The 12567-nt window shown below is 47.3% G+C and overlaps 1 protein-coding gene across 2 annotated transcripts in view; it reads left to right on the top strand.

Moving 5' to 3' along the window:
• The window catches only part of CALCRL (calcitonin receptor like receptor), a 363980-nt gene that overhangs the window by 321124 nt on the left and 30289 nt on the right, over positions 1-12567 (top strand). For both annotated transcript variants that reach the window (XM_063430194.1, XM_063430195.1), the window contains one exon: positions 4655-4767. In XM_063430194.1, coding sequence (XP_063286264.1) covers positions 4655-4767 — 113 coding nt within the window. The remainder of the gene's footprint in view (positions 1-4654; positions 4768-12567) is intronic.

Here is a 12567-nt window from a genome sequence, read left to right as displayed (position 1 = left end):
TTTGGAAGGTTAATCGTTCCTTGTGTAAAGCACCCACAGACATAACTATATCTTGGGTTTCATGGGTCACCAGAGGTTTCTCAAGTGGTCTACCATCTATGGCCTCAACGGCCAAGGGTGTGGCCTTTCGGATCAAAGTCAGGGCTGCGTTTTTGGCAAAGTTCTCATCCATAAGGTTGTCTGCCGCACCTGAATCGATCAAGGCTTTGGTTGTTATAGTGGTTTTATTGACCAAAAGAGAAACTGTAATAAACGGTCTGGAGATGGACACATGAGGGGACAAGGTCATAACACCCGAGGCCGAACCCTCTCTGGGCCTTAGGTGCTGTAGTTTCCCTGTAACTTAGGGCAGGTATTACAGTGGTGCCCCCTCTTGCCACAATAAAGACATAACCCCTCCCTTCTACGATACGTTCTTTCAGCCTCAGTTAACCCTGTAGCACCCAATTGCATGGGTTTGGGGGATGATTGTCTAGGAGCGGGTAATGCTAGTAATGCAGTACTGGGTAGAGCAGGTAACACCCGTGTATCCAGCCGTCTTTGAGTACGCCTCTCTCTAATACGGTTATCAATAAGGATTACATAGTCTATAACATCATCAAGAAGAACAGGCAGTTCCCTGGATGCTATTTCATCCAGTATGTAAGCGGCCAAACCCTCCTGAAAGGCTGTTACGAGGGCGTCATTATTCCAAACCACTTCAGCTGCTAGAGTGCGGAATTCGATAGTATAATCCGCTACAGATCTGTTACCCTGTCGAACCCTAAGCAGAGCTTTGCCAGCAGAGGCAACCCTACCGGGTTGATCAAACGTGCGTTTGAATGCTGACAAAAAATCTGCAAAGGACATAGGAGACATATTTTCCCACATGGGGTTTGCCCATGCTAAAGCTCTCCCAGACAGGTGGTTTATCAAAAAGGCAATTTTGGACCTGTCGGTGGGATAGGAACGTGGATTCATCACCAAATGGATGTCAATTTGATTGAGGAAACCTCGACACAAAGCTGGGTCACCGCTATAGCGCTGTGGCGGTGTCATATGGACTACATGAGCAGGAACGGGTACTGGAGTGGCAATGGGTTCGGGCACAGCAGCAACCGCCTCCTGGACGGCAGGCTGCAGGTGTGCAGTACGAGCCAGTATGGTCTGCAAAGCCTGAGCAAACTGATCCATACGGTGGTCCAAGCCATCCATTCTAGCCTCCTGATTAACTAGGAGCTGGGGTATGTCAGCAGGTTCCATTATGGCCCTGTTGTAATGTCACGATTTGGGGAACCCAACACGCTAAAACACACACAGACACACACACACAGAAAGTGTGCAGTACCGGTCCTTAGAGTGGCCGGGCTAAGCACACACAGAATAGTCAGGAGACAAGCCGAGTAAGGGGAACCAGAAAACAGAATAACGAGAAACAAGCCGAGGTCAAAGGGTAGGAGAAAGTCACAAAGTCAGTATAACAAGCCAGAGAGTACGTAACCAGAAAGCACACGTTCACAATCAATACTATGAAGCAAAGACCACAACAGGGCACAGATAGACAGGAAAGGTAAGTATTTAAATCCTAGCCTGAATCCTGATTGGCTAACCACCAATCAGTATTAACAAACACACGTGGGGGATATCTATACCCCCCACTGTGTTTGTTGCACTGTAGCGTTAACGCCGGGTCACGTGAGTGACCCCGGCGCTTAGATAATAGTGCCGGCTCCCAGCGTGCAGCGTTAGACATGCTGCCGCTGGGAGGAGGAGAGGAGGACGCGAGCGGCGTGTCAAGAAGAGAGGACGCCGCTCGCTTATCGGTAAGGGGAGAGGGGGCCACGGGCGGCGACGGACCGAGGGTGAGTGCTGCGAGAGGATTGCAGCCTCCCCTCACCGCTGCCCGCGGAGCCCTGACAGAAAGCCATCATTCATCACAGAAAATCTTGCACTAAAGCCATTAAATTTTATTGGCACTGCAGGTACAAAAAGGGGAAAAGCTGGAAGACCTATTTACTAAGCAGCTCTGAAGTAACTTCCGGGTGGCAGATGGCACATCTAAATGTCAGTAGTCTAAGTTCCGATAGGGCAGAAACACATACACAAACACACACTGCATCACACACACTCACACTGCACTCACACACACACTGCACTCATACACAAACACTGCACTCATACACACACACTGCACTCATACACACACACTGCACTCATACACACACACACTGCACTCATACACACACACACTGCACTCATACACACACACACACTGCACTCATACACACACACACACTGCACTCATACACACACACACTGCACTCATACACTCACCCTGCACTCATACACTCACCCTGCACACACACTGCACTCATACACACACACTGCACTCATACACACACACTGCACTCACACACACACACTGCACTCACACACACACACTGCACTCACAAACACACACACTGCACTCATACACACACACACTGCATTCATACACACACTGCATTCATACACACACACTGCATTCATACACACACACTGCATTCATACACACACACTGCTTTCACACACACACACACTGCATTCACCCTAGTCTTATACTCGAGTCAATAAGTGTTCCCAGTTTTTTGGGGTAAAATTAGGGGCCTCGGCTTATATTCGGGTCGGCTTATACTCGAGTATATACGGTAATTCATATGTAAGATGCTACACGAGAAGTACATGTTATGTAGTAAAAAAAATACCTCCTGTCTCTATCTGACTAGAAATACCACTTTCATTATTTAGGTGCAAAGAGGAAAAGACAAGTTAAAGCCTGCAAACTCTCACTACATTGTATATGGATTTATACAATGCATAATATTACTAGACTATTATCAATATCTTTTAAAAGTGCATCAGCTATGTGGCAAACCTAGTCACTTCAGACTATAGAACTGTGTCTCTAAAGGTTGTCCTAAGCACTGCTGCCATATTGTGTTTAAATGTAATTTGCTTTCTGTATTGAACTGTATGATTGCCTGTATCCCTATGGTATTCGTATGCTAGCATTTACATGGTTGTTTCACGAACAGCAACTTTACCGGCTATTCGTGAAACAAATTAAGTACCGAACCCAAGCCCACACACTGAGGGTTGTGTGGCACCAATTAACAGATTGCAACATTGTTGCAATCTGTAGTTAAGTGCTTTCCTGGGTGGCCGTCGTTCGACTACCGACCACGCGGCGGTCGGCCATCTTGGATCCTTTGTCTCCCCAGCAGTGTTTTGTCGTCGAGCGCCTGGAACTGAAAACGGCTACTCGACGGCACGAACACCGCTGTACTTCCAGGCCGTTCGGGAGCTCCGGTCTTCTCCTATTGTGGTTCCCCATCGGTGTTCGGTACTTTCAGACTTTAATAGTAAAGTGTATTTCGTGCGGCGTTCGGTTGTTTAAGCTGGGATCTGAGCGATATTCTCACGAATGGTGCAATCAGACCCCAGCTATCTACCGAACGTCTGTTCGTCAGAATAAATTGAATATTGTACAAATGGAGAATTTAAATGTAAAATGCCGGTTCTGCTGCACGGAGGGATAATCCACTTAACGGTGTATTTCAGTGGGAGTGTCCCTCTCGTGCAGCTGTGCCTGATGGGAGAATTGCTCAAAATATTAAGTCCCCCATGTAGTCCCCTACTGTATTACCCCTGCTATGTCAGTAAGGAAACCCCTTGCATGGGGACTTGCATAAATACTGGAAGCTGTGAATAAAGATGTCAGTTGACTCCCAGAACTGTGTTTCGTCCGGTTACTGGGGGATTTGGGATATTGCCTTACTTTTCAGCGCTGACTGTGGATTTACCCTTAATAGCAGCGGAGATCATGGGATTTAATATTGCCGCTCCGCTACAAGCTACATTTATGATTTTGTTGCAGCCTTGTCACGGTGCCCATCAGGCATGGCTCGAATACATGCTGGAGGCACCCCTCTCTCTCCAATTTACTCTGCCTGTGTTGTCCTCCAACATTCTGTTAGATGCTAGCCACTGCCAAATGGAGCTCTCATATGGCCCGAAGGCTGCGCCCCGATTGACGCGAAAGTGCAGATAACCTATCCATGCATCTTAGGGCTATTTAACCCCTTAAGGACCAAACTTCTGGAATAAAAGGGAATCATGACGTGTCACACACGTCATGTGTCCTTAAGGGGTTAAGTTAATTTTAAACTTTTCTCTGTGCCCTGTCATGGTTTCCCTTGTGGTTATCCAAGAGCATGTTATATTTATTGATTCTATTATATTTTGGCTCCAGCTTGTACCTTGACTATTCTTCCTTATGTATTCCTTGATATCTGGCTTGTTTTACCATTTATGCACTTTCTATCTCCTTGACCCAGGCCCGTTCTATGCTAATCTATATTATTAGCATTAAATGCTGCTATTCTAAGGTCTGGTAACACGCTTTAGTATTCAGGTTACATTTTATTTGTTTACTTAAGTTTTACATGTTGGATAGTTGTTATATCCTGACAAGCCTTTCCTACGACATTAGCATTATTTACCTTTTCATTTGTCCTTGACTTAAAAATGTAAAAAAACATTTTTTTTAAATAATAATAAAATTAGGGAACCTCAGTAAATTTTATTTGTTTTGTAGCAAGAATGATGTATGTTTTTTGTTGTTGTTTTTTTTAAGAGAAAGTTACTAAAGAATGTGATGAACATGGACACTGGTTCCGGCACCCTGAAAGTAACAGAACATGGACAAATTATACTCAGTGTACTACATCAACACAAGCAAAGTTAAAGGTGAGTATGAAAGCATATATGTTGCTTTCCTTACATTTGCATACAGGCATCTCATACAGTGGTGTATTTTGGTTTTGTGCTGCCCTAGGCATGACAAAACACGGGCACCCCCCATCTAAATTTCTCTTCCTTTTTTAAAAAACAACGCACTCTTTGCCTGACAAACGCTCACTCACTGATGCATACACTGACATACACTCACTGAGCGATATACAGTCATTGGAACACACACTTTCACTGAAACACACACACATTCACTGACGGATGGACACATTCACCGACAGACACACATACACGCTCACTGACAAACACACATACTCTGTGAATAACACACATTAAAAAACACATACTCTTTGACAGACACACATGCACACTCACTGACAGACACACATGCACACTCACTGACAAACACACATACGCTCTCACTGACAAACACACATACACTCTCACTGACAAACACACATACACTCTTCCTAACAAACACATATAGACGCTTACTGGCAAACACACATACACACTGACAAACACGCTTACTGACAAACACATACAAACTCATTAACAGACACACATACAATTTATTTATTTATTTATTTATTTTAAATTTCACTTCATCCTGCCTCCCTACCTTTGGGAGTGCTGGCATGGAGTCTTTATATCCAGTGGGGCGGCTGGGCTGAGCAGCTGGCATGTGGTGCCTGGGGTCCAGTGGTGCTGCTGTGCGGAGCAACTGGCGTGCAGGCGTACAGTGCGGCAGCAAATGCTTATCTGAATATCTCACAATGTTCTATTGTGCAAGAGGAAATAGGTTTAATGCCTATTGTGCGGAGACGAAATACAGGAAAGTATGAATTGTTTATTCACTTTATGAAAAATAAACGTCAGGACAAATTTTAAAAGTTCCAAGTGTAATAAGAGCTGTTTGAGTAAAGAAATGTCTGATAGCAGAGACACATTCATTATTAAACAAAGAATCAAACAAATTAGTAGTTAACAAATATATATATTTATATAATTTAGGAGTAAGTCTGATCCTTTTTAAGTGCTGCAGAAGGGTGCGTTATACAATATAGCAGTAACATTTCACAGGGACCCGTGTTCCTTTAAATCATAGACTTAATGTCATCTCATTACTTAAAATATCAATGATCTTCGAAAGATGAATATTCTCTAAGTGGTTTAAAGGGACACTGTAGGCACTATAGCCATTTTATATAATTTAATTATAGTGTCACTCTGTCACTGTCCCTTAATTCAGTGTTAAGCCATTTTAAAGCAGTTTAACAGTGAATGAGTGTCCGTGGCCACCTGCAACCCAGCTCCTACTGCAGGTATGGCTAAGGTAGATATTACACACTTCCTTCTAACCATACCAGTTCATACCAACATTTGATGCCATGATAGGCTGAAATCCGTTAGCTGACACTCTCAACCAGTCACCACCATTACCCATTGACTAATGCTTCCTCATTAGCCCAAGCAGGACAGAGGGGATATTAAAATATTCAAAACGGCTTTACGCTAAATGGTCTGCGCCGGGGACTCCAGCGAATTAGATAAAATTGTTAAATCCCTTAGTCTTCAAGTTCCAAGTAGAGATCTGACTGCTATTCTGGAGTCAAGAAGATTTTTTTCCTAGTTTGCAAAATTGGAAAATGCTTTAAACTGAGTTATTGCCTTCTTTTGGATCAACAGCAAAAACAGATTTGAGAAAGACTGAACTTGATGGACGCATGTCTCTTTTCAGCTATGTGTCACGACTGTGACCCCTTCACACAGAGTGAAACCCAGAGGAAGACTTATACCGGGCCTTAGAGTGGTCGGACTTGTGTCTGAGAGTAGTCAAAGGAATAGCCAGAGGTCAAGGGAGTATAGAAGACAGGCACACGATAATCCAAGCCAAAACAATGGGAAACCAGAGAACAGAATAGTCAGAAGGGAAGCTAAAAGTCAGACACCAAAAAATCAGTCAGAATATAAAGTGCACTAGAGGACTCAAACAAGAACCACACTAGGGTGCCTAACAAATGCCATGGGTGTCCTTTTATAGTGTGGGATCTTTTGCTTTAAAACCACGCCCCCAAAAGGTCTGGGAGTGTGGCCACGTTTGAATTTTGGCGGCACTATTTTGCTGACATCGGCGCGCGTGCGCTGCATCATAAAAGTGGGCATGTTGCGAGCGGCCGGCGTCAGAAAGACTGAGCCGCCTCCCGGAAGTGTGAGAAGAGGACGTCGCGCTCCGCGAATCCGGCAGGGAAAGGTAAAGTATCGTTACAGTACCCCCCCTCGAGAACCGCCCACAGGGCGGGCAGAACCTGACCCGTGAGAACGACGCCTCTCAAACAAACGAACCAGGCGAGGGGCGTGAACATCAGAGGCATCCACCCATGAACGTTCCTCAGGACCGTAACCTTTCCAATCTATGAGATATTGAAGTTTTCCCCTAGAAACACGGGAATCTAAAATAGACTTTACTTCGTATTCATTTTGGTCCTCTATGAGAGCAACAGGAGGTTTCAAGGTTTGAGGAGGGAAACATGAAAAGAGTTAGGTATCTTCAAGGCAGTCGGCAAGCGCAGGCTATAGCAGTTTCCTGTAATAATTAGCAAATCCCAGGAAACGTTGGATAGCTTTGAGTCCAACGGGTAAGGGCCAGTGGAGGATAGCTTCTAGCTTTTTTGGTTCCATTTGAAAGCCAGACCCTGAAATTATATAACCCAGGAAATGTACTTTGTCTTTGTCAAACAGACATTTCTCTAACTTACAGTAAAGTCAGTTTTCTAATAGTTTAGAAAGAACCAACCTGACATGTTTATGGTGGTCCTTAATGCTGTTAGAGTAGATCAAGATATCGTCTAGATCAGTGATGGCGAACCTTTTTGAGTCCGAGTGCCCAAACCGCAATACATGCCAACTTTTTTTCCTTAAAGTGCCATGTGTGTGTGTGTGTGGGGGGGGGTGCGTGTGTGTGTGTGTGGGGGGGGGGTGCGTGTGTGTGTGTGTGTGTGGGGGGGTGCGTGTGTGTGTGTGTGTGGGGGGGTGCGTGTGTGTGTGTGTGGGGGTGCGTGTGTGTGTGGGGGGGTGCATGTGTGTGTGTGGGAGGGGTGCGTGTGTGTGGGTTTTGTATGTGTGTATGAGGGGTGCTGTGTGTGTGTGAGATGGGTGCTGTGCGTGGGGTAGGGGTGCTGTATGTGTGTGTGAGAGGGGTGCTGTGGGGGGGTAGGGGTACTGCTGGGGGGGTAGGGGTACTGTGTGGGGGGGTAGGGATACTGCTGGCGGGGTATGGGTACTGCTGTGGGGGGTAGGGGTGCTGTGGGGGGGTAGGGGTACTGTGTGTGGGGGGGTAGGGGTGCTGTGTGTGTGGGGGGGTAGGGGTACTGCTGGGGGTGGTATGGGTACTGCTGGGGGTGGTAGGGGTACTGCTGGGGGGTAGGGGTACTGCTGGGGGGGTAGGGGTGCTGGGGGGATGGTAGGGGTGCTGGGAGGTAAGGGTGCTGGGGGGGTAGGGGTACTGCTGTGGGGGAGTAGGGATACTTCTGGGGGGTAGGGGTACTGCTGGGGGGGTAGGGGTACTGTTGTGGGGGTAGGAGTACTGCTGGGGTGGTAGGGGTACTTCTGGGGGGTATGGTGCTGCTGGGGGGGTAGGGTACTTCTGGGGGGGTAGGGTGCTGCTGGGGGGGTAGGGTGCTGCTGTGGGGGGTAGGGTGCTGCTGGGGGGTGGGGTGGTGCTGTGGGGGTAGGGGTGGTGCTGTGGGGGTAGGGGTGGAGCTGGGGGGGGTAGGGGTGGTGTTGGGGAGATAGGGGTGGTGCTGGGGGGGTAAGGGTACTTCTGGGGGGGTAGGGGTGCTGTGTGTCAGTATCCCTCCCCCCTCCCTCCTTCTTACCTTTAATGAAGTGGGGGGGGGACACAGCCATCCCTGGTGGTCCGGTGGTGGTACCGTCATCCCTGGTGGTCCGGTGGTGGTACCGTCATCCCTGGTGGTCCGGTGGTGGCAGGCAGTGCTTCCGTGTCGGGAGGCAGGGGGAGGGATCTGTGAAGCAGCTCCCCTGTCCTCCCGAGCGATGCTGTGTGGAGCGTTGCCATGGTAACGCTCGGCAACGCTCCACACAGCATCGCGCGGGAGGACAGGGGATCAGCATCACAGATGCCTCCCGACACGGAAGCAGAGTAGGTGCCTGCCGTTTCGGGCAGGCAGGTGCCTACTCTGCAGTGATGGCGGACCTGTGGCTGCGTGCCCACAGAGAGGGCACGGCGTGCCACCTGTGGCACGCGTGCCATAGGTTCGCCATCACTGGTCTAGATAGACTATTACAAACATCTGTAAATAATCTCTTAAAACATCATTAATGAAGTCTTGAAAGACTGCTGGGGCGTTACATAACCCGAAGGGCATGACCCGATACTCGTAGTGACCATAGCGAGTATTAAAAGCAGTCTTCCATTCATGCCCTTTCTTAATTCTGACTAAATTGTATGCTCCCCGCAAATCCAATTTAGTGAATATTATTGCCCCCTTCAACCTGTCGAAAAGTTCTGTTTTTAATGGAATTGAAAAAGCGTTCCGTATAGTTATTTTATTTAAACCCCGATAGTCAATACAAGGTCCTGGCACTGGAGGGTCCCTCTCCCTCTCCCTCCCACCCCCCAATCCCCGGTTACTGAAGGGGTGAAAACCCCTTCAGTGACTTACCTGAGGCAGCGGCGATGTCCCTCGCCGCTGTCTCCGCCTCCACGACGCTCCTTCTATCCATTGCGTCGGCCGGTGGGCGAGACTGATCTCGCCCACCGGCCGAGGGGACCTAATGCGCATGCGCGGCAATGCCGCGCATGCGCATTACGTCTCCCCATAGGAAAGCATTGTAAAATAATTTCAATGCTTTCCTATGGGGTTTTGAGCGACGCTGGAGGTCCTCACACAGCGTGAGGACATCCAGCGACGCTCTAGCACAGGTTTCCTGTGCTAGAAACCAGGAAGTTCCCTCTAGTGGCTGTCTCATAGACAGCCACTAGAGGTGGAGTTAACCCTGCAAGGTAATTATTGCAGTTTATAAAAAAACTGCAATAATTACACTTGCAGGGTTAAGAGTAGTGGGAGTTGGCACCCAGACCACTCCAATGAGCAGAAGTGGTGTGGGTGCCTGGAGTGTCCCTTTAAATCCCCTTCCTTTTTGGAGACAAAGAAAAAACCAGCGCTAGCTGGGGAGGAAGATTTAGTAATTGTTACGGTTACTCCCAGGCTAGCTGGAAGCTGGACCGCTTGGATAGTCTGGATCCCAGCTTAGAGAGAGAGAGAAGCCGCTTTAGCTCGATATCCAGAAGGATCCTGTAAGTGTAGAACAATCCCACTAGCTATTTTACAGCTAGGATACTCTTCTCCCCACAAAACGAGTCGAGGCTGCGATTTGAAGGTCAAACAAGAACTGGTTTTAATGGCTCACATGGATCGGTATTTATGCAAAATCTCAGGTCCAGGGACAGCCCCCTCTGGACCTGATGGGATACATGGATAACACAAGGGATCAACCAATAAGAATACATTGTATCATTTGAATTTGCTACCGCCCAGCTTGGAGATAATAAATCCAACGGTTAGAGCAATACAATTATCTCCGAGCGCCCAAAACCCACGTTTATTTTACACACAGAAAACAGATTAAAAATACATAAATCTAGCATTTTAGTATATACTTCGGCACTTTCACCATTCATTTTGTAGCTCTGGTCTGTGTGTACTAGTTCACTGAATAGCAACCCAAACTCACGAACCCTCTGCTGTATTTCGTCGTGATAAAGTCTGTTCGTGTATTTGGTCGCAGGCTGGAGATGGCGGCCATGTTTTTGGGTGCAACAATAGGCAGCGGGACCTCGGCGTCAACTCATGGAACTAATAACGGCCAGAGTTGTGCCCGAATCCCCGCTCTCTGGCTGGATGTCGTCGCTGTTTGGAATACGAATTTAGCCCGCCATGAAGGGGCACTTAACCTGCGGTTAACCGCAACATTCCACATTCTAATTGAGGCCACACGCCAGGTTGAAGGTGGTCCCCGTTCGCGACCCTTTCGGTTATTTAACCATCGGGAGATAAGGCACAAACGGATATATCCTGGGGCCGCCAATTAGCCTGCGTTTAATCGCAAACCGCAACTCCCTGGGTGATCAATTGGTGGCACACTCTCCCAGCCGGGTGGTCGACCGTTCGGTAGTTTGAGAGGTGACCGGGGTTAAGTGGCGGCACACGCCAGGAGCCGGGTGGTCGGTTGTTCGTTTAACGAACCGGTGTATATATAATCTATTCGGGAGAGGGTGCAGAATTCAAGTACCGAAGCCATAGTATCACAAAAGAGCCAACATAATCCATGTTTGTAACAGTTTTGTAACAGTATTAAATCCTTTTCTTACTTTCTCTGTGATGTACTCTTCTAGTACTTTATTCTCGGCCATAGAGAGAGAATAGACGGTGCTTCTAGGGGGGCATAGTGGCAGCTAACAAGTCAATGGGGCAGTCGTATGCACGATGCGGAGGTAACTTTTCTGCTTCCCGTGGTTCAAAGACTGCTTTAAGATCCAAATATTGTTTGGGTACCTGAGTGGTTAATGGTTCCATAGTAGGCACATTAAGCAAACATGCGTGTTCTATTGGAGTAATACACTTTCTAAGACCAGTATCACACCATTTTAAAATCTCTTTTCTCTCCCAGTCTATAGAAGGATTATGCTTGGAGAGCCAAGGAAAGCCGAGGATAACAGGAAAGATGGGAGAGGTGATTTGTTGCAGGGTTATAACCTCCCTATGCAGGGAACCTACGGACAATACAACTGGATTTGTTTCTTGAGTGATAAAAGGAATTGACAGTGGTCTACCATTTATGGCCTCAACGGCCAAGGGTGTTGATCTATTTTGAAACGGGAGAGCATGTTTCTGACCGAATTTGCGATCAACAAAATTCTCAGCCGCCCCAGAGTCTATCAAGACAATGGTTGGTACCTTCTTTCCCTCCCATTCAATAACCACTGGTAGAAGAAGCCTATGATCTTTCTTATCATTGAAGGAGGATATACACATTACACCCAAGGCCTGTCCTCCTTGAGGGCTTAGGTGCTGGAGTTTTTTGTCCGGCTAGGACAGGTTAAGCGAGAATGTCCTTTTCTACCACAACATAGGCATAGTCCCTCCCTACGACGGTATTGTTTTTCAGTCTCAGACAAACGCGTAACTCCCAATTGCATAGGTTCTCGGGGATTGACTGCTGTTGTCTCAGATGAAGGGAAGGTCAATGCCAGGCGTTCCGGCACCTGTTTAGGTCTATCTCTAGTGTTTTGCCTATGCCGGAGACGCTCATCAATGTGGGCAAGATATGTAATTAATTCCTCCAGCACATTCGGTAAGTCCCTGGTAGCTACCTCATCTAAGAGCTTATCAGAAAGTCCGTTCATGAATACGTCTACAAACGCTTGTTCATTCCATCTAACTTCGGCAGCATGCGTACGGAATTCTAGAGCTTAGTCAACAAGAGAACGAGACCCCTGTCTCAAAACGTAACAAGGTCTTGGCTGCGTTAGTCCTTCTCCCTGGAGGATCAAAAGTCCTCCTAAAAGCTGCAACAAATTCCGCATAGTTAAAGACTATCGGGTTGTTGTTCTCCCATAAGGGATTAGCCCAAACTAACGCCCTATCTATCAACAAGGTGATTATGTAGCCAATTTTTGCCCTATCAGTAGGATATGCTCTCGGATGAAGTTCAAAATAAATACTGACGGAGGCGGAGCCTAGCAACGGAGCCGAGCGGACGCACCTAACCAGA

This window comes from Pelobates fuscus, chromosome 8 (assembly GCF_036172605.1).
Source record: "Pelobates fuscus isolate aPelFus1 chromosome 8, aPelFus1.pri, whole genome shotgun sequence".
NCBI classification, from domain to species: domain Eukaryota; kingdom Metazoa; phylum Chordata; class Amphibia; order Anura; family Pelobatidae; genus Pelobates; species Pelobates fuscus.
This window is presented reverse-complemented; position numbering and strand designations above follow the sequence as displayed.